This window comes from Dermochelys coriacea, chromosome 1 (assembly GCF_009764565.3).
Source record: "Dermochelys coriacea isolate rDerCor1 chromosome 1, rDerCor1.pri.v4, whole genome shotgun sequence".
NCBI classification, from domain to species: Eukaryota; Metazoa; Chordata; order Testudines; family Dermochelyidae; genus Dermochelys; species Dermochelys coriacea.
This window is the reverse complement of record NC_050068.2, coordinates 163,448,637-163,472,100: the sequence shown is the minus strand read 5'-3', so window position 1 is coordinate 163,472,100 and position 23,464 is coordinate 163,448,637. Positions and strand designations below refer to the sequence as shown.

The following is a 23,464-nucleotide window of genomic DNA, read 5'->3' as shown; positions in this document are numbered from 1 at the left end:
GCCTCCCACCCTCCTTATCCTATTTCTAGGTGCTCCTAGCCACAAGCATGTCTTTAGCAACCATCCGTATGCTGATAGCTCACCACTCCAGAAGTAGATTTCTGAGTTATCTCCCTTCACATGTTCTCAGCCTGTCTTCCTGACATTTCTGCAAGGATGTCCAGGCATCATCTTAAACTCAACATGTGTAAAACTGAACTCTTGACTTTCCCACCCCCTAAGAACTTAAGAGCAGCCATACTGGGTCAGACCAAAGGTCCATCTAGTGCAGTATCAGTCTTCCAACAATGGCCAATGCCAGGTGCTTCAGAGACAATGAACAGAACAGGTAACCATCAAATGATCCACCCCCTTTATTCTCCCCCTTCTTTTTCTATCTCTGTGTACAGTGACACCATGCTCCCAGTCACTCAGGCCAATGACCTGGGTGTAATCTTTACTTGGCCCTTTCACTGGACCAAGTATTCATGTTCATGCCTTTGTTACACATCATCTCTAAAATCTGGCCTTTCCTCTCTGTTCACACAGTCAAAATTCTCCTCCAAGCCCTCATCACTTCACATCTTGACTACTGAAACCACCTCTTTTCTGGACTAGACTACTGAACCTTGCTGGCCTCAACTCTAATCAGAATTCTGCTGCCAAAAGAATTTTCTTGGGCTGTCACTCTGACCACACCAATGCCCTCTTTGATTCCCTTCACCCACTCCCCCTTCATCTCCACATCAGATACAACCTTTGTGTCTTTTACCACATCATAATTTAACCTCCCCTGATACCCTAAGTTGACTTAGTCACCTGTCATGCTATTGACCCTGCCAGCATTAACCATCCTCCAGTCAGATGCTCCCCCTGGGTTTTCTCCCATCTGCCCAATGTGCCTGGGGAAACTCCCTGATAAAATCCAAACAGCCACTACCTTCCTCATCCCTTCTTAAGACTCACCTGTCATGATGCCTACAATATCTGGCCTGCTGACCATGGCTAGGCAGAGTTAAGATGTGACCATTTTTCTCTTTCCCTTCTTTCCGTGTTCTAATCCCTTCCTCTGTGCTTTCATACCCAATTTAAAAAAAACAGTAACAAAATTGTGCCAGTTCTGCACTATGTTCATTTGTGTGTTTGCTATATCCCCATCCCCCTATCCTTCATCTCTGTGTTTCTCTAGATTGTAAGGCCTTCAGGTTGGGGTTTGTCTCTTTTCTGTGTTCATACAGCATCCGGCACAATGGGGCACCCATCCTTACTTTTGGATGCTGCCATAATACAAATATTTATCTTTAATAATAATGGAAGGACCAGAGTCTAGGAAACTTGTTCACTGAGTCTCGACCTCTAATTTCTTTTATGGTGCCCATCACCTTGCTCTCTCAGGTCCCAATTTTACCATGCTCACACTGCACAGAGTTAAAGATTACACAGATTCCTTATGCTGTATAAAGTTAAATATCTGCATAAATCAGCATGTAAGTGCCTCCTCTAATTATAAATCACACACTCGAAGATATACAGTATTCTTCTGTCTCTTCCTTCCAGACAGCAGGGCGTGGACTTAGTTTATTAGTATGCATACTGTGGGAAGTCTAGGCCAAAGAAGTGGCTTTTGCTTTTTGCTCTGCAGACTCAGAGATGTGTAGTCACTTTGCCTGTATAATCTGTATGGTCTCAATTATATCCCTGCTTTTTTCCCACTGAGTTTGTACTTTCCCCTGTTCCCGAACTAAAAGTTGTTTCATTGCATCATTCATCACTTGCTTTATATTGTCCAAACTTATAGCAATGCTCAGATAGGCCACAAGGTGGCACTACATCACAATGGGCCACCTGTATCTTCCCCATGTACAGAAAAAAAACAAAATCAGAAAAAAGTGTAGAGAAGGGGGACAGGATCCGTGGTTGAGATGTTCAAAGCAGCGTGAGAGAGTTAGCCACATGTTTTCCATTCATTTTAATAAAAGTTGCGTGATTACATCCCCTTTGCCACTGTGGAAGCTGTTTAGCTAAATCCCTTGGTGCTGCTTTCAATATCTCAACCCTCATTATTCAGTACACCAGATTGAAATGGGTTTACCCATTCTCATAGTTAGTTCTGTGTCACAGTTATTCTGATTTGGAGGCCCATGAACCATAGCTGGATCTGTGCAGTATGGTAGAGATCTTTCTTATTCACAGTTGCAGTTTTCCATTCAGCGCTGGCACTAGTTACTAGTTCTTATAGTGACCTTCTCAACCTAAACTCAGCAAGCCAGCTCCATGTGAACCAGGAAAATATCTGCTAAGTTCACAGACGACAAGCAAACTTTGCAAATACTTCTCCCAACTTTATTGATTTACCAGCATACCAAACAGCATTCAGATTCCCAGCAAATATCTCAGCCCTGTTTGAGAGGTTGAGCTTCTATGTACCATTAGATTTAATGGCTGACAATTACTTATATTTGCTTCATTTCAGTTACTGTTGCTTTGTCAGTGCCACAATGCTTAAACTACCAGTGGCTGGTGATCAAGCCTTTGAAAGTATAGTATAGCGCATGATATTTGAGATGTCTCTACTAGAACCTTTCATCCAGAATGACCACAAAATGATTCATAATCTTGGCACTCAGAGCATTAGTGGAATGGGTAGCAGCCAACTGCATGCTGCACAGGGTGGAGAGAGGGGAAATTCTGATATGACAGCAAATCTCTGCTAGTGACATGGGATTTTTTTTTAACATCCATACAGCACAGGCAAGACCTCTGTTTGTAAAGTCTCAGGCAGCTTTTGTTCACCTACATAGTAAACAGCATGGCTCACAATGTATCCGTTGCAAATAGATGAAGCGTTGAGACAGCAGTGCTAGGATTTCATCCTGAGAGTCCAAGGAATCTGGACATTTCAAAGCAGATGCAAAGAACCTTGAGTCATTCTTTGCCTAACTAGATATTTACATCCCTCTCCCCCCGCCCCCCCCATTCCCCAACACCATAACCACTATAGCATCTTCGTGCATAACCATCATTAGTGTACTCAGCCCTGCAACACTCCTGTGAGGGAGGGAAGTATTAGTGTTCCAATTTCACAGATGGGGAAGTGAGGCCCAGAGAGGGGTTAAATGATTTGCCCAAGGTCACCCTGAAAGACTACAGTAGAACTGAAAATTGAGCCAAGGTCTCCTAAGTTCCAGGACACTGCCTTAACCACAAGACCATCTTTCCTCCATTTGGGGTGGAAGGAGTAGTGGTAGTCTAGTGTTTTAGTGCTGTGCTGGTGCAATCATTTGTCTTGGGGAGACACTGCTTCAGTGATGAGATGAGAAGGAAAGACTAAAATCAAGCATAACACCAGGTAGCTGCCTAGGATCCTTTGGGATTGCCAGTTCTTGCCAACCAATTGCACAATAGTTTCCATATAGCTGGGCTTCTCTCTTTATATATAAAAATACTGAGGTTTTAGCTCAATCATCATTTTAATCTCAGTAACTCCCCAATCTGAAATGTATATTTCATGTGGTGTAACGTGTAACAGTGTAGTATACGTTATCGTGAAATGACAAATCCATTGTATTAAGCACCTTGTGGAAACTGCTGCACCCTCCCAGCATTAACAGTGACTGCCCTCTAGTGGTACAATTACTAACCACTTGTCTGACTGCCTACAGGACTACATGGCACACTTCCTTCAGAGGCGTGTACTGTACGCACACAAGTAGCCCCCCCTAGCAGGGGTATCAATGGCAGTGTAGAAATGACACACAGCTTAGGCAAGTAGAGAAAAGACACTCCTGAAGGGTGTAGATATATACTGGTGTACATACCTGACACAGCTCTCGACTCCCTCAAGCTGCGCCTTCCTTTCTACACTGCTATTATTTAGCAATGTAATGTCCTGCTGCCAGAGCCTTCACTCAGCAGGGGAAACTCCAGCAGCTCCACACCGCAGGAGCCCTAACCTGCTGCCTCCCCTCTGTCAGAGCCTTTCACTGACACATGCAGCTACACACTGCAGTGTGCAGTGTGGCCACGGTGTGCTTTTCCCTGGGGTGCACAGCTACACACACGCGACACGCTGCCACAAGCATCGTGTAGCGTGGATGTTGCCTCAGAGGATGTTGCCTCATCGTGTAGCAACCATGAGCTGAGTTCACAGCGGGATAAAAGATGTTGCTTCATCAGTCCTTTATTACTCCAGCATCTTCATTCCACGTGTGCCACACGTTTCATCCTTCGATGCACGTATTCAGCTCCTGCTGAAGTCAAAAAGTAAAGGAGTACTTGTGGCACCTTAGAGACTAACAAATTTATTAGAGCATAAGCTTTCGTGAACTACAGCTCACTTCATCGGATGCATTTACTAACTTACTAGTCTCTAAGGTGCCACAAGTACTCCTTTTCTTTTTGCGAATACAGACTAACACAGCTGCTACTCTGAATGCTGAAGTCAAGTAGCTGAAGAGCTTTTCAATAGGAGACAAAGGCTTCTAAGGGCAGAATGTCTAAAGTTTAATGTCTTTGAAGGCTTAAGCGATGTTCCTGCTCCTCACTTTGTTATTTCACAGCCTGGGTCTGTCTCCCCTCATCCTCTGTCTCCTCTTCCCCATTGCCCCCTGGCATCTGTGCTAGGTCTCTCCTCTGCCCTTTCTGTTGTCTCCCTTTTTCTGGAAAGCACGCGCCATTTCTCTAGCTGCTCCCCTGAAATCTGTAGTTTCTCGCCTTTTCACTTCTTCCCACCCTTGTCTCCCCTTCCTGACTCCACAGCGTTTTCCTTAGAGCCTGATCTAAACCCCATTAAGTCAGTGGGAGTTTTTCCACTGACTCTAGTGGATTTGGATCAGGTCCTTAGTTAGGGGACCCAGGTGGTCTGCAACTGACCTATAAAAGTGCATGCAGAGAGCACAGCTGCAGAAAGGGGAGAAACTGAACTCTTTTCTTTCCCTTTCAGCAAGGTCTCTCGTGTGTTGGAGTGTACATGCAAGTAAAGGGTTCACTACTCAGACCTAGATCTTGTTATGTTCACAGCCTAAACATAGAGAAGCTAGATAAAATCATAAATACTCTTGCTGGCAGTTTGTAACATTACACTACTATGTTTCTTAGAATTCAGAAAGCTAACACACAAGAACCCAAAAACAGAGGGACACCAAGTAGGCAGTTCCCTAAAACAGAGAGGCACAACTCACCCCACCTTACTAGTCACTGTCTGTCTGCAGATACACTTCACTATAGAGCTTCCTAGTCTGAAAGCTCCCCCCTCTTAAAGTGATAGCTTACAATTCCAATACAGTCCTCAATACACCACATATCTATAATGGTTGAACTAAAACAAAACAAAAATCTCTTGCACTTTGGGGTATCTAAAGACTGGGATGAGATTCCAGATGCACTTGGCCACTTTCCTATTTTACTAATTTTGTTACAGTGCTTCAAAGAGAGGCACCTAAGAAATTAAACTACCTTAATTTACCCTAGCATGGTTACAGGGAGTAGAAGGGAAAGTTGATGGCAGAAGAACATGAGGCAACAAAAGAAGATCTTGGATGGATGATGTGGTGTCCTGTGTGGATCAAAAGGGCTATTCATTCACAAAGAGATTAGCAGCAAATCATAGTGAATGGACTACCATGGTTGTAAACCTCCAGTAATGGAGATGCCACATAAGAAGGAGCAGCCTAGGTTAAATTCTACAGGCAAGTCCAATCTCCTATAGTGAAAGATGCATGTGTGTAGCTGAGGGCAATACTTAACACTGTGTAGACTTGCTTCTTTCTAAAGTAATGCAGCTGCTTCTGGCTTGATTCAAAAATATTGCCTCTGGATCACTTTTTTCTAAGAATCAAGGTATCAGGAAGTCATAGATTTTAAGGCCAGAGTGGACCATAATGATCTTCCAGGTTGACCTCCTGCATAGGACAGATCATCAGTATAAGTTCTATTTAACTTCTCCATTGAGAGGCCAATGCAGGGCACTGGCGTGCGGTAATATCCTAAGATTTTATTTCCTCAAGGCCTGGTTTCATGGATGTAACAAAACACCCCATTAAATCTCTCAACACACAAGCAAGGAAGAGTAATTCTCTCTTCTACACAATAGACTTAATTGATTGAGTCAGATGTTTGGTACCTAAACCAAATACCTGAGGAAGGTGGGGTGAAAGGAGGCATGTGCTGGAGGGAGATGCACAGCTACTAAACCAGAGCTAAACAGTATCTAAAGCAAGAGCTGGAAGTTATTAAAGCAAGTGGGAAATGCCGATGAGGGAAATTCTTCTTCTATTCAGACACCTGAGTTCATAGCAAATGAACCTTCTTTACCATCCGTGAAGGAAAATTTACTGGCATGTTTTGAAGTGGCAGATGTTGGAGTTAGGTTCTAAAGTGGTAGGTGAGCTAATGAGATGGTTTACCCCTATTCAAACTGGTCAAGGATACTGAATCTTTCCTTTTATGTTGTGCATGGATAAATGTGAAAGCAAGAAAAGGGTGTAAGGGTGTGTATGTGTGTGTGTGTGTGTGTGTGTGTGCGTGCGTGCAGGGGCGTTTGCACCAGTGATAACTGGACAAGGCTAGGGGAAAGATAATGATTCCAAAGCACTGAAAAGTACTAGAAAAATCTGCACTTAGAGCCACGTAACTACAGTCAATGCAATAATCAGATCCCTGGCTCTCTGTCAGTTTCTAATGATGAGTAATTGTCAGTAATTGGAAGTATTGGATCGTACAATTGTACAATTCATATGGGCTGTGAGACAAAGAACACTGTAAGGGCCCAGCCCCGAGAGGTCTTGTGTCCTGATATAAAATGCTGAGCATACACTTAAGTCCTCTTAGCTTCAATGGGAGTTGAAGGTACTCAGCACCTTGCAGGATCTGGCTTTGTAGTGACACAAAGGAGAATATAACCCACTGGATAGTTTTGCTGTACTGGTTTCTGAGCAGTTTATTTTATCAGGGATATAAAACAAAACTTAGGGGTGTTCTCTTCAGTTATTTCCAGCCCTGTTCGTGAGCTCCTAGGAGCAATTAGCCTTTAGACACTGGGCTTTTAATAGCATCTTGACAACAGTGATTCATAAGTCTACATTCTATTTTCCCTTTCTTTCCTGATGTTGCTTTTTTTTTCCTAGTCAGAAAATAGGTGTGAGAAGTAAAGGATGCAGAAAAAAAATATGCTTTGTTTGAACAGGTCAGACCTAAGAAAAGCAAGATCCTGGGCCAAATCCTGCTTGCCTTACTCACATGATTAGTCACCCCGTTGAAGCCAGGCATCCACCTGTGGAAGGTGAACAGGATTTGACCTTTTATGTGCTTATGATTATTGTAGCAAACAGCGCTTTAAAAACATTGCACAGTCCAAGGTCGCACCCAGGAATGACACAAGAGCAGCCTCTCCTTTAGTCTTTTTACACTACCTGCTGTAATCAAAGCAATAGCGGCTGGTGACATCCACCACTCCAGATGAGGGAACTGAATGAATGACTGGCCTCCCAATCATGCAATGTGATTTACTGAATCAAAGTCTGGTATCATCTTGGCCATTGAACATATGAATATACATGGTAGGACAAGGCATGGACAGACTTTTGGCCCAAAGACCCTAAAATCTGACCAACATGTCCTGAAGAGTCATAGCCCAGTCACCTCATAAGAAACAGAAAGTGATGGAGACAGAGAGCACTTCTCACAACAAAGATTGCCTCCTGGGCATGTCTGGAGAACAACCCCCCTTTATGAACTGTGCACCTACCATGTTTCATTGCTTTTCACACATAGCTTTTCTTCTGTCTCAATAATGCTGAATAAGATTCTGGAGCAATAGGAAGCAGCAAATTAGATATGACTCTGCAATGAAATATGGCAGCAAAATGCCAGTGCAATCATGGATTGCCCATGGAGAAGCATCAAATTACAAAGCAGGGAAGTGATAGCCCCGGATTATCCTCACCCTGCCTATCCTCTCTTGTATGCTGTTGAGATGTCGACTCCTCCCTCTCTTCTCACTTCATTGCCTGTGTGTTAAATTTTCCAAGAACCACCTTTGGTGCTTTCTCCCAAGCTGCCGCTAAGCATGGGAGAAGCTCCTTGTAAACATCCTCGATGCCACCATGTTATCCCTTATCTCCTCTGATGTGATGCCTACAAGACACTGAACAGTGGGTATACAAGCTGGTGTGCTGAGATCGCTGCCCATTGTGTTGACCAGTATCATCGTTTTGTTACCTTGTGTTCCCCTCATCTGTTTCCCATACTCATCTGCTTTCTGTAGCATTACTCTTAGATTGTAAGCTCTTTGGGGCAGGAACCAACTTTTTATTGCCTGTTAGTACAGCACCTAGCACAATGGGGCCACTGCCATTCCCACAATACAAATAATACACGATAATAATAGTCCCCTTTTAAGTAGCTTTGGTGAGACTACAGGTGAAATATGACATTCACTTCTGGGCATCTCAACACCACAAATGTCCTGGGGAGGAAACTAGATGTGGGCAGAATGAGTGCCATGTCTCCTCAGTGAGAGATGTTGGTATTCCAGGGAAAACTGGTTGAGATTTGGCAGAGTTAGGAGGCATTGGCCATCACCTCTCGTGCCTGCGCAAAATGGACAAATTTCCCCTCATGCAGATGGACAGCACAAAGCCAATGCACCATTTCAGCCCTCAAAGTTGCTTTTCAGTGCTACGTAGGCTGTGTGGTGATCCCTCGCACAGAGTGAGCATCATCCCCTATTGTTAACCATGGTCTCCCAGTGTTCAGCACGGAGGTAAGCTGTGCTGGGCATGCATGGAGCAAAGCTTCCCAGCCAACATGCACCACCTCCAGGGTGCACATTGGGACCCTGCCTCATGAACTAGACAGGGAATATGAGATAGCTCCATAGGAACCCTGTTTCAGTCACAGCTTGCTAAACTGTACATTCCATAGGACACGGGCTGTATATCCTCTGTTTGTATAACTCTGAACATAACAATGATGCTCCAGACTCAGATAACTATAAGCTGGTGGAATAGCCTCCAAAAGAAAAGCCACAGATGCTCCCTCACTAAGTTGGGACATTTAAAACTACATTAGACAGAAACACTTTTAACTGCGTGATAGGAAGCAGTCCTATGTGGCAGGTGATGGGCCATATGACGTGACATAACTTGACCATCTCTATTTTTTTTTATGACTCTCTGTTTTGTGAAGCCCTGAAATTGAACATAACCCCCTCAGAGCTTTGAAAGCACATTGTGTTTGAAAACACTGTATTAGCTTTTCTTTCTAATTTGTTTTAGCTTCCTCTTGCAAACCCAAACAATTCCTAGACAGTGACTCGCAATGACTAATGCAGTCTGGAAGACTTCTAGGTGTCCCTGTAATTTAAAACCAGAAAACAAGCTCCCTAATTCAGTAGCTAGACATTCCATTGAAGACCTGTAGCTTCTGAGTTTTTATTTTCCTTCTCCTCAGGGTTAAATATGCTTTTATCTACAGCTTGTCTCCCTCTCCCACAAAGCAATAACATAAGATCTGCAGTAGTTTAAGACGAGCTGTAATTCAAACATTCTTTGGCTATGGTGCTGCCAACATTTTAAGTTCTACTGCACTGGGGAGCCCGGTGCCAACATGGTAGCTCCTGGACATAGTTAAAAAAATGAAATGTGCTGTGATCTTGCCGTAAAGAAGGGTGGGAAACCATAGTTTAGGCAGGTTCACAGATAGATACTAAGGTCAGAAGGGACCATTCTGATCATCTAGTCCAACCTCCTGCACAACACAGGCCACAGAATCTCACCCACCCACTCCTACAAAAAACCTCACCTATGTCTGAGCTATTGAAGTCCTCAAATCATGGTTTAAAGACTTCAAGGAGCAGAGAATCCTTCCTCAAGTGACCCGTGCCCCATGCTACAGAGGAAGGTGAAAAACCTCCAGGGCCTCTCCAATCTGCCCTGGAGGAAAATTCCTTCCCGACCCCAAATATGGCAATCAGCTAAACCCTGAGCATATGGGCAAGATTCACCCGCCAGATACTACAGAAAATTCTTTCCTGGGTAACTCAGATCCCATCCATCTAATATCCCATCTCAGGGGATTAGTCCTATTTACCCTGAATATTTAAAGATCAATTACTTACCAAAATCCCATTATCCCATCATACCATCTCCTCCATAAACTTATCAAGTAGAATCTTAAAACCAGATAGATCTTTTGCCCCCACTGCTTCCCTTGGAAGGCTATTCCAAAACTTCACTCCTCTGATGGTTAGAAATCTTCATCTAATTTCAAGTCTAAATTTATTCTTGTGTTCACATTGGTACTGATCTTAAATAATTCCTTTCCCTCTCCTGTATTTATCCCTCTGATATATTTATAGAGAGCAATCATATCTCCCCTCAACCTTCTTTTAGTTAGGCTAAACAAGCCAAGCTCCTTAAGTCTCCTTTCATAAGACAAGTTTTCCATTCCTCGGATCATCCTAGTAGCCCTTCTCTGTACCTGCTCCAGTTTGAATTCATCCTTTTTAAACATGGGATGCCAGAACTGCACACAGTATTCTAGGTGAGGTCTCACCAGTGCCTTGTATAATGGTACTAAAACCTCCTTATCCCTACTGGAAATGCCTCTCCTGATGCATCCCAAGACCGCATTAGCTTTTTCACAGCCATATCACATTGGCAGCTCATAGTCATCCTATGATCAACCAATACTCCAAGGTCCTTCTCCTCTTCTGTTACTTCTAATTGATGCGTCCCCAACTTATAACTAAAATTCTTGTTTTTAATCCCTAAATGCATAACCTTACACTTCTCACTATTAAATTTCATCCTATTTCTATTACTCCAGTTTACAAGGTCATCCAGATCCTCCTGTACAATATCCCGAACCTTCTCTGAATTGGCAATACCTCCCAGCTTTGTATCATCTGCAGACTTTATTAGCACACTCCCACTTTTTGTGCCAAGGTCAATAATAAAAAGATTAAATAAGATTGGTCCCAAAACCGATCCCTGAGGAACTCCACTGGTAACCTCCCTCCAGCCTGACAGTTCGCCTTTCAGTAGGACCCGTTGCAGTCTCCCCTTTAACCAATTCCTTATCCACCTTGGTTCCCAAATCATTCTATAGCTCTGCAAGACCCTGAACCTGTCACACAAGCGGGAGCAAGTTTAAAATACAGTTTTGGCCCATTTACACTGCCATGGTTTAGCCGTGTTAGGAAACCAAGATGTCATAAGCCAGTCTTCCAACATGGTAGAACAATAGTGTAGTTGGAACCGTACAATGTAAACACTGTGAATAAGGACCTCCCTATGCACAAGAGGATTTTACTGAGTTTATAGCCAAGTGTCTGTCCTCACCAACTATGGTTATAATGTGATTTTTAACTATGTGGGTGGACCTGGATGTTTTATACCTGCTCTTGAGAAGGGCTGTAACATGATTTCCAGGCTCAGACCAACTCTAAACTTGCCAGCATGTGAGACAAACCACGGAAATGTGAGACCAAAATGTGGCACACTGGTGCTTTGCATAATGACAGGTTTCAGAGTAGCAGCCATGTTAGTCTGTATTCGCAAAAAGAAAAGGAGTACTTGTGGCACCTTAGAGACTAACAAATTTATAATGGCTTATCTTAAGTGATCACTCTCCTTACAGTGTGTATGATAAACCCATTGTTTCATGTTCTCTGTGTGTGTATATAAATCTCTCCTCTGTTTTTTCCACCAAATGCATCCGATGAAGTGAGCTGTAGCTCACGAAAGCTTATGCTCTAATAAATTTGTTAGTCTCTAAGGTGCCAGAAGTACTCCTTTTCTTTTTACTGGTGCTTTGTTGTGTGTTCTCCCCATGGCTGATAGGGTTTAGTGGCTTCTAACCTGTGTTTAAGGATGTTTTTTCTCACTGTTTGAATAAAACTGGTTTATTATTTGATGCACACAGTGAGGAAACCTCCTTAACAATAGGCTTTATAATTATAAGCCATTCAAATCTGAAACGCAACAAAATGCAACAGCTCTTTTATCCGCCATGTCATTCCTCCTCTCACAAACAGCTGCTTCTGTCCTTTGTCTCCATCACTTTCCCCTCTTGGCTCCCTCTCCCAGTTCTTTACCCTCCCCTCTTCCTGCCCTTCCCAAATGAGCCAGAGGCTGAAGATAAGAGTGCTTTTACTCCACTCCCAAAATAAGGTATCAGGAAACTACCTGGAGCTATCAGAGAACAGCAACGGTGGAGTGTTCTGGTGGCAATGACTCCTCTTGAATTTCTCACTCTCCTTCTTATCTGCCCAGACAGCAAGCTCATCTAGGGAGGTGGAGGTGGAAGGCATAGGCAGCTCCTCAGGGTCCTTCCTGGCTCCACTCTTCCTTGGGATATAGATGGGCAGCAGATGGTGGCTTGCAATGGCTCCTTCCATGTGCATGAAGAGGGAAGATGCTGCCAACACACACCTGGGACCTGCACATAGTGATGTCACCACCACCACACAAGGCCGGGAGCGTGCTCCTTGGACAGCGACTCTGCCTTCCACCCCGCCACCAGTTGGCAGCTGATGCGGACTATTGTCCAAGCTGCTGCAGTCCAGTTTACACTGTCAACCTTAGCAATAGTGCGGGACAGGGAGTCTCAAGGGGCTCCCAAGTGGAACTTATTGTGAAATGTGCACAATGTGTATGGTTGAAAGCTCTGGGTTGGATCCCCCCAGACTTCTCTGGCAAGGTTTCGCTCCCACCTGCTCCCTATCAACCTAAGCAAGCTGAGAGCTCTGCTCTATTAGCCTCAGTATCGTTTTCAAGAACTAAGATGAACATTTTCACTGATGTGCCCTTGATAGAATAGTGTTTGGTGTTGTTGCCTCCCTGCTTGTTTGAGCGAGAAACCGAATGAATAGATTCCCGGTACCTCACCCATTTCTCTACAAGTGCACTCACTCCAGTCATGTGGCTTTTCTCAGGCAAAGGAGGAAAATCTGTGTGGGGGACCTTGGCTAAAATAGCAGCAGCTCAATGCTGCTTGTGCTGAGGAAAGTGCTGCTCTGGGGTCACACTGAACTGAGTTACCAGTAATTCTGTCAGATGAGCATGTCAGAGCAAGCTTCCACAGAACATGGTTCTGTCTGGAGTGTGGCTTGTATGGTTACTGTGCCCAGTAAGAGAGTTTAACCATCTGGAATTCAGAAACAGTTTTCCCTTAGTTCATGTTTCTGACCATAATTTTATAGTGATTGCATGAATCATCACGCGAGGGACTGTGTGGTGTCTGACAAGGTGTCATATAGCAGAACAGATTCTCTTTATACTGGCTTGTTTTGTAGCTCTCATTGACAACATAAATGAAGGCAAAACTGATATATACTGTACTGCACCTTGCTGTATGGAAGGATGTATAAGAGGCTTAATTTGTATTATATAATACAGTGTATTGACAAATTTAGTGTAAAGCTACAAAAACATATTTTAAAATATACGCACAAATGGAAGATGTAAGATTGAACTTTCAGTCTTAGCTCTGTTGATCCACTCGATTCCCTGACATTAATGGTGCATTAATGCTAGTCGTTGGCATAGAATTTCTTCATTTGTTTGAAAAAAAATTGCCAATGCCCTTGTAAGTTACATTATCTAGAACTATTTGTTTTGATGTTTCCTGAATTAAAGTACTGCTCAGCAGAGCCAGACAGAGTGCGTCCTACAATGCCATATGAAGTGGTGAAAGAGATAAGATGCTGTTGGAACACCTACTGAAGACTGCAAGTCTCTTCTGAAACAGGGGAAATTTACTTTTATGTTTTGTATCTGAAGAAAGATCCAGAGTGGGAGAGAAGATATAGGACCTCTTGGAAAGTTCTGATTTAATTAAGAAGCCAAAGACTTAATTCAATTGTTAGGCCTCCGCAGCATTTAAGTTTGATTTTGAAGTCTTAAGTGGCCTAATAGGTTTTGTGCTGGCCTTCTCCAGAGGGGTACGGAATTAGAAAAAAGAAAAGACGAGAGTAAGCATGTCAGCATATGGCTGGCAAACTGTAAGGAAAATCTTTTTGAAATTGTAGTTGATACCTTGCCAATGGCCTTTCACTGTCGGAGTTATAGGCTATTCCCTTCCTAATAAAAGAACATACCAATCCAACGTGCAGACTTGTTCAACATTTTATTTGTCATTCACACTAATTATAATATTGAATTTACAGAAGAAACTGTGGTACAAAGAAAGAAAGCAAGTCTCCATTAGAACTAAGTTAGCAGTCCCGCTGCTCGGCATGCTAGTCATAATGAATTTTCCTGTAGCACTGGACACTGCCTTCACTATGTACAGTAAGTGTCTACTTTGACGTGGTATCTAGAGATATCTTGTAGTGGGGGAAATCTACTCCATTTTCTTTTCCTATCTGGTTAAAAAAACAACAACAACAACAACAACAACTAAACCACCAGTGCTTGAAAGTTTCCCCTTCTGACAATGTTCAGGGTGACAGTGCTGAAGGAAAATGTGACCATTCCAGTACATTGCAATGTCTGTTTTGTAAACATATCCAGTAAATGTTGAACAAATATACTCTGGTGCTGTTCTGATAGGATCACATTTCCCACTGTGTTCTCTATCAGATTTACCATACAGTCATTTCAGACTGAAAGTTTCTTTTTTAAAATGAAGTCATAACTGTCACAGCCAGAAAACCACAAAGAACCCACAGTTGTTTGCACATTCATTTCTCCCCTACAAAAAAAGAAGTGAAGGGTGTTTGAGAGAGACCATGCTATAACTGTTTATAAAAGTGAATAAAATGTAGTTAATTTTGAAGCCTAAAATAACTAAGTTGGAAAGAAAAAAGCTTCACTCCAGTATTTAGCCAACACAAGGATAAATTCATTGAAAACACAGAAAAATTTAAAAAATGCAGAGTAATTACAAGCACTAACAAGATTTTGCTATGTAGCTTTTTAACTCTATTTACATACATAAATACAAGTAAGTCTGTTGATGCAACTCTTCCACAATAAGGAGGAAAAAATGCCAAGTGATCAGTATTGACCAAGCTAAATGAACAAAAACTGTTATGATGCAGGTAAACAAGAAAGAATTTTAATCAAATAAAAAATAATCTATTATTTCTGAATTCTCAAACAGATGAATGAAAAAGGCCACTCAGAAAATAATAATGAATGTTTCAAAGACAAAGGTAAACCAGGACACATCACCTATCTCAGACTGTGGGCCACTCTCTGGAAATTGATTGTTTTCTTTCCAAAAAATTATTTATCATAATTATGCAAAAAATCCTCAGTAGCAGTATAACAGGATGGGCCTGACTGCCAAATATACAAAGGCCTGCTCTGGCTGTGTAACGGGGGGCCTTAAAGTGGGTATAAATGTAATTTACAAAACAGTGTAAAGGGGCCTTCATGCAAATGAGAGTTGAGTCCTATATTTACTCAAATCTAACAGGAATTTGACTGCTAAGCTGGGTTGTTTCAAACACGGTTACAAATGATAGTTTGCAAAAAGAACATTCAAACCCAACCCTTGGGGGAAAATACGAATTATTGTCTATTTTAGTGGGATTAGAATCCTGAACCGTCTGCTGGGGCAGAACAGTTTGCAGGGAAATGGAACTGTCCTTTTAGGTTTAATTCAACAATGGGAATGATAAAACTGAATTAATTTAGAGATACATGAATACAGGAAATGTCTTACTTAAACTTCCTTCTTTCAACTGCTAAGTGCTTTTGTACAGTCTCAAAGATATGCCACGTACATTGGCCTCATCATTTGTTGATGATGAAGACAATTCCTTAAAAACAAAGTACATGGCTACTGTGCATGAAGGGGGGATAGTTTTCAAAAGACAGATGTGGTTTGTTTTCTGGCTAATTTATGATTTTTCATGTGGATTTGTATGGATTCTTCAGTGGCGCTACAGTCTCAGCAGTGAAGAAGGACTTTTTTCAAGGTCACTGGAGACAAGAGACACTGACTATGCAAAGTGTCACATAGGCTGGTTTAAGTTCAGTATGGTCTCCGTACTTTCAAAATATACTTTAACGCTTTGTGTCTTTCACTTCTTTTGTTCTTAGCAAATTTAATATATAATTCTTATATTGAACTAAAAGGACAATGCCAATTTATGTATTTTAAATAATAAGAAAACAACTTTGAGCTTCTACTGAGATCCTTTGAAACATTCCCCATTTTTTGCATGAGAATGACCTCATTGACCATGTTAGATGCTTCAATTTGTAACTTGTTTTATTCCAAAGTGCTACTGCATCTGACCAAAACAAAGAAGCAAAACCTAACATTTATATATATATATATATATATATATATATATATATATATATATATATATTTATTTATATTTATATAAAGAAAACTCAAAAAACAAATGGTTTTAAATAAGTCCAGCTGTTTTGCTGCCTGCAGCCAAGGATCTTTGTAATTCAAATCCTTTAAATTTTTTTTTAAACATCAAACACTGATCTGAAGTCCTGCTTTCAAATACTCTTCTGAGTTGACCTGCAATTGTTTCACTAATTTAAGAGGTACATTAAATAACAATCAGATCATTTTGAATGCACACATGTCAACATCAGCAGTTTGTAATTAATGAGTAGTACAACAAATGCATTCAGACCAAACTCTCCAATAAAATAGTGCCTTAAAATTTACAGTGACATCTGATATGTTTGTGCTGTTAATGATGGGCAACAGTGATGATTCCATAATAGCAGATTAGTACTATTATAATGCATTGCAAATTTTCTATAGGACAGAATATTCTGTGCACCAGTTTTGAATATTCTTCTTCCTTCAGAACTATATGACCACAGAACTTTTAAACTCCACTTGTTTGATATTCTGGTTTCCAGTTGAGTCTGATAGCACTTTTCAGCTCCATTTACTTGTAATTTGTTAATTTGGTTTATTTTTGAGTACACTGGTATGTAGAGTGTTGTGCTGGAAACTTTGCGTGAAATTCTGACCCTATTTAAGTCAATGGCAAACCTCCAATTGACTTAAATGGCACCAGGATTTCACTCTTGGAGTGCCAACTATATGCTAGATTCTGTCCTTGAATGAGTAGTTGACTCCTACTAAAGTCTATAAGAAGCCCAGGCAAGATCAATAGCAGAATATGGCCCTAAATATTTGATTGAAGGGAGATGCATGACCCCATTGTGTCTGCTTTACAAATTATATACTTCCATACTGCTGATCCTTCAAGTGTTTCAACCCTTGGTGTTGAAAGACCAGCAGAGGAAAAGAATGACTTTATAGGGTTTCAAATGGCAGATTAAATACATGGAGCAAAATGTAAACAATATGGCTAGATAACTAGACGTCACATTACCCATCGTTATCTCAGCCTTTTTTCAATGTTATAAATTTAACTTTGGCTGCTATAAAAAAAGAGAGCATATTTAAATAATAATAGTATCAACAAATAAGAAAAGTCTAAACATCAAGCATAAATATTGAGGAAATCATAATAGTACAGTAGTTAAAAATGACCTAAGGCTGTAGCCATTGCATTAAACAAAGTCCAAAAGAAAAAAACGTTAAATTACCTCATTGAAAAGGGGCTGATTCTTTCAGTTGACAAAGCAATAAAGAAGCAAGAATGATTTTTTTTAAAAAGTGAAATCTTTTTGCAATGTATAAGGTGCCAAAAAAGAAATAAAAGAAGTTAGATGCAAAGCAGGATGAGTTGCATCCTTAAAAATTAATAATAATAAAAAAAATCCATATTCTTTGGAATATATAACCTGGTAAAAAAGTCAATGTCCAAGATATAAAACTTCTCATTCACAGCATTGCTAAATCAGAAGCATTCACAGTTTCCCTCTGGGAATCTTCCTATACTTCCTTATAACTAACACGTCCTTATGACTAAGTATACTCACCAAGATTGTGTTAGATTTTAAGTCTTAAAATTAGAAGTGAACCAAAGCACTTTTTAGGACTTTGGAGACCTCCAAAATAAAGGATGTTTGGAGGCCACTGGTCTGAAAACAGCCTGGGTGTCTATCTACCCACCTTCCCTATCTCTAGACCAACTTAAATGTTCTCCTTTCCGAAGTTCAGCTCTTGAAAAAGGCTACTTTTCTAGAATGACATCCCTTCACTGATTGGCTAACACCATGACATCATTCCTGAAGTCCTGACTTCTGGACCCTTTCCTTCTGAAAGTGATGTATAAACATGGCAGTGCCCACAGGCAGGAAAAGTTATTTATGGGATACCTATGGGCATCAGCAGATAAAAAGCACTTTAGTCCTGGCCCATCTCTACTTATAATTAATTCAATATGGTCGCCATACTGCTTCTTCCAGCCTTGCTGTGGTGCCCATGTTGGTAGGGGAGTTGCTGTGACTACCTTCTGCCTCCACCACATCGCTTTGGTTTGGAAGATTGGGGTTGAGGAGAGTAGACCCTGTGGAAGCATTAGTGCAAGGAGGGAGGATACGTGGGGGTGACCGATCTCCCCCAGACATCATGGAGAACTGGTATGACCCTGCTGATGTTCCATAATAGAGATGGTAAGAAGGTGAGCTGGTCTGAAATGGGCTACCTTGAGACTGAGAAGAACCAGGATATGGAGGAGGGAGATAAGTGTGATATCTTGTGGCAGTGGTCATAGCAGACATACCAATTCCTATTCCTGAACTGACAGGTGTTGGGGTGTAGGTGAATGCTCCAGGATAGTGCATACGAGGATCAGAAATTGAAGGAAGAGTAGAGAACGGGCGATCAATTCCCACCCTGGGATCACTGAATGCTGTTAGGTCAGAAGCACCTAGTTTTTGAGAGAAGAAAAACAAATCAATTTTAAATGGAAAGAACAAGATTTTAACGAGTCACAAAAGGCCAATGCTTTCTCATGGAGGATCAGTGATAGGGTACTGGTAACACTGGCTATCTGAAACTTTAGGATTCATTTCAGTAAAGGAGCAATTAAAAGGGATTGCCCTTGCCCTCTAGGTTTTTATTTGTTTGTTTGTTTGTTTGTTCTCAAAGCACTTACAGCCTATGCAGCATTTACAGTTTCAGAGTCCTCTATAAACATTAACAAAATAGTCATCACAGTGGCCTTGTGAAGTAGGAACATGATAGTAACAAGTAGTTTTGGAAAGGGGGAAACTGAGACACCAAAGCTAAGTAATTTGCCAAGGACCACACACTGGCAGAGATGGGACCTTGAATGCAGGTGTTGCAGGTTTTCAGTCCAATGCTTAGTCTCTTATAACTGCCTTATTTATCTGTCTTAAAAATCGGAAGCTCCTTGAAGCAGAGTCTGTTTTTAGGTATACATATGTGTGTTCTGTACACTACAGCTAATAATAGTGGTCCACATTGCCTAACAACATTACTGAAGTTAAGAAAAATCAGGTCTTTTTAAGGTGTCCAAAGTCGGGGTCTCCTGAAATCACTTCCGACTTTTGAAAATCTTGGCTTTAAGAAATCAACAAAATGACATCTGTTGCAGATTTGTTTCCAAGCAGCATACTTTGGGATTAAAAGATTGAAGTGGGTTTTTTTATGGAAATGTTTCACACCTGACTGAGCTGAACAACTGATATAAGAACATAAGAACGGCCATATTAGGTCAGACTAAAGGTCTATCCAGCCTAGTATCCTGTCTACCAACAGTGGCCAATGCCAGGTGCCCCAGAGAGAGTGTACCTAACAGGTAATGATCAAGTGATCTCTCTCCTGCCATCCATCTCCACCCTCTGACAAAGAGAGGCTAGGGACACCATTCCTTACCCATCCTGGCTAATAGCCATTAATGGAGTTAATCTCTATGAATTTATCCAGTTCTCTTTTAAATCCTATTATAGTCCTAGTCTTCACAACCTCCCCAGGCAAGGAGTTCCACAGGTTGACTGTACACTGAGTGAAGAAGAACTTCTTTTTATTTGTTTTAAACCTGCTACCCATTCATTTCATTTGGTGGCCCCTAGTTCTTATATTATGGGAACAAGTAAATAACTTTTCCTTATTCACTTTCTCCACACCTCTCATGATTTTATATATCTCTATCATATCCCCTCTCTTTTCAAAGCTGGAAGGTCCTAGCCTTTTTTAATCTCTCCTCATGTGGGACCCGTTCCAAAACCCTAATCATTTTAGTTGCCCCTTTCTGAACCTTTTCTAATGCCAGTATATCTTTTTTGAGATGAGGTGACCATATCTGTATGCAGTATTTAAGATGTGGACGTACCATGGATATATATAAGGGTAATAGGATAGTCTCCATCTTATTCTCTATCCCTTTTTAAATGATTCCTAACATCCCGTTTGCTTTTTGACTGCTGCTGCACACTGCGTGGACGTCTTCAGAGAGCTATCCACGATGACTCCAAGATCTTTCTCCTGATTAGTTGTAGCTAAATTAGCCCACATCATATTGTATGTATAGTTGGGGTTATTTTTTCCAGTGTGCATCACTTTACATTTATCCACATTACATTTCATTTGCCATTTTGTTGCCCAATCACTTAGTTTTGTGAGATATTTTTGAAGTTCTTCACAGTCTGCTTTGATCTTAACTATCCTGAGCAGTTTAGTATCATCTGCAAACTTTGCCACCTCACTGTTTACCCCTTTCTCCAGATTGTTTATGAATAAGTTGAATAGGATTGGTCCTAGGACTGACCCTTGGGGAACACCACTAGTTACCCCTCTCCATTCTGAACATTTACCATTTATTCCTACCCTTTGTTCCCTGTCTTTTAACCAGTTCTCAATCCATGAAAGGATCTTCCCTCTTATCTCATGACAACTTAATTTACGTAAGAGCCTTTGGTGAAGGACCTTGTCAAAGGCTTTCTGGAAATCTAAATACACTATGTCCACTGGATCCCCCTTGTCCATATGTTTGTTGACCCCCTCAAAGAACTCTAATAGATTAGTAAGACATGATCTCCCTTTACAGAAATCATGTTGACATTTGCGCAACAATTTATGTTCTTCTATGTGTCTGACAATTTTATTCTTTACTATTGTTTCAATTAATTTGCCTGGTACTGACATTAGACTTACCGGTCTGTAATTGCCAGGATCACCTCTAGAATCCTTCTTAAATATTGTCGTTACATTAGCTATCTTTCAGTCATTGGGTACAGAAGCTGATTTAAAGGACAGGTTACAAACCATAGTTAATAGTTCCACAATTTCACAGTTGAGTTCTTTCAGAACTCTTGGGTGAATGCCATCAGGTCCTGATGACTTGTTATTGTTAAGTTTCTCAATTAATTCCAAAACTTCCTCCAGTGACACTTCAATCTGTGACAATTCCTCAGGATTTGTCACCTACAAAAGATGGCTCAGGTTTGGGAATCTCCCTAACATCCTCAGCTGTGAAGACTGAAGCAAAGAATTCATTTACTTTCTCTGCGATGACTTTATTGTCTTTAAGTGCTCCTTCTGTATCTCGATCGTCCAGGGGCCCCGCTGGTTGTTTAGCAGGCTCCCTGCTTCCGATGTACTTAAAAAACATTTTGTTATTACCTTTTGAGTTTTTGGCTAGCTGTTCTTCAAACTCCTTTTTGGCTTTTCTTATTACATTTTTTACATGTAATTTGGCAGTGTTTATGCTCCTTTCTATTTACGACAGCTACATTCTGGTCCCATTGCTTTGACACAGATGAAAGTGGGCTCCCCCCACCATCGCCTCCTCCAAAGGGATTAAAGAACCTGAACAGATAATGGCCTCCTTAAAAGGATCTTCATCCTGACTCAGATGAATGGAAGCTGTCAGTCCTCTGACTTGGCAGCTATGTATTATCAAAATAACAATAATAAGAAAACTTTCCTGAAGACAACTCCTGTCTGACAAGGGGTGGAGTCTGTATGAAAGGAGTGTGTGTGCAGAAGGAAGCACTAGGAAGAAGAAAAACAAAGCACTCTGCTCTGACTGGATTGAAAGGTAGAACAGACATATTACAGTGTCAGGTTCTGACAGCTTGTCATAGCCAGATTTCTTCAATGAGTTTCTAAACCTTTCTTAGAAGAACTCTGACATATGGTGTAGGCTTCATTTCTGAGTCTGCCATGTTACAAGTAGGCTGCCTTTTTGTTTAACAAGATCAATGAACCTCTGAATACATTTCCTTCCACCATACAGCACCACATTGCAATTTTAAATTGCAGTTATACAGTATTATGGAATGGTGGCAGCTAATCTACAGTGAAGGTTGACGCTAGATTCACATTGTGGTCCTAATATTCAATACTTCCTCTACTACCAACTTTCCCAGAGAGAGATCAGTGTCTTTGAAGTTTCATATGCCACACCTAAGGCCAGGATAGGGTTTGTTTATGGCAAATCTGACAAAATCAGAAAATGAATTTTAATGTTATGATGTTTCAAAAATGTCCCTGTTCATCAGTTTGAAAATTTTCCTCATTTTTTTTTTGACTATCATAGCTGCACTTAACTTGCCCTACAAACTTCCAGAACTTGTTGTTTTGATGATCTTGCCAAAGAGAAGTTCCTTGGAGTGTTTTTGTGTGCAAGTGTGGGTTTTCCTGGGGGACTTACAATGATACAAAGAGAGATTTTATGTGACTATGGAAGAGTATTTAAAATCTAAAAAATATCCCACAAACAAAAACTTAATTACAAACCAGTTAAGGTTGCTTGAAGGTAAAACCCACCCACGAAAGCAAGGAAATTGCAAGTGAAAGAAGCACTCAGACAGCAAAAATTGGGGATTGGTCCTGCTTTGAGCAGTGGGTTGGACTAGATGACCTCCTAAGGTCCCTTCCAACCCTGAGATTCTATAATTCTATAACACTAACTCCGGTCACTGACAGATTCTGCATCTCCACATGGAACCCACTTCCACCTCCAATAGATGCAGAAACATATTACACCCCCCAAATTAATCTGAGGTGCTGTAATGTAAAACCTTTCCACCGATCTCACAGTTTCCCACATAAAATAACTCATCACACAGTAACTTAGTGTGCGTATTTCTATAATAACTGTAAGTGAACTATTTCCTTGAGATCAGAGTTAAGGTTTTGTAATACTGTCTGCGTGAGATGAACTCAGGGCATGTGGCGTATTTCTTTATGTGTTGGAGTTGGAAGTGATTTTCCTGTCAGTGATAATGTTATGCCGGAGTGGTAAGGCAAGATGAAAGAGTGTCCCCTTTACATAGACACCTGTACGCATGTACGAACTGGAGAAAAAATAGGGGCAAAAATATGTCTTTAAAAAAAAGAGTTTAAATTAGTTTTCCTACCATCTTTAACACACACACACAAAATCTGTATGTTAAAGCTGGTCAAAATGTTTGGTTCCAAAACAATTTTCAACCAAAAAATAGTTTTTCATTTGTAAATAAAATCTTTCCTGGACAATTTTGTTTGGTTTAAAAATTTCTGGTTAGTCAGCTAATGATTTTTCCCTCCTGATTTTTCTTTTTTCTTTCTCACTTTTTTATTTTGCTCATGGAAAAGGAGGTGGCGGGAGGAAAAAAAGGAGTGAAAG

At 41.0% G+C, this 23,464-nt stretch overlaps 1 protein-coding gene across 4 annotated transcripts in view; it reads right to left on the bottom strand.

The window, feature by feature from the left end:
* Positions 1-16,320: 16,320 nt before the first annotated feature.
* Positions 16,321-23,464, bottom strand: part of RUNX1 (RUNX family transcription factor 1) — a 219,900-nt gene continuing 212,756 nt past the window's right edge. For all 4 annotated transcript variants that reach the window (XM_038421705.2, XM_043507725.1, XM_043507721.1 and 1 more), the window contains one exon: positions 16,321-18,757. In XM_038421705.2, coding sequence (XP_038277633.1) covers positions 18,264-18,757 — 494 coding nt within the window. In that variant the 3' untranslated portion in view covers positions 16,321-18,263. The remainder of the gene's footprint in view (positions 18,758-23,464) is intronic.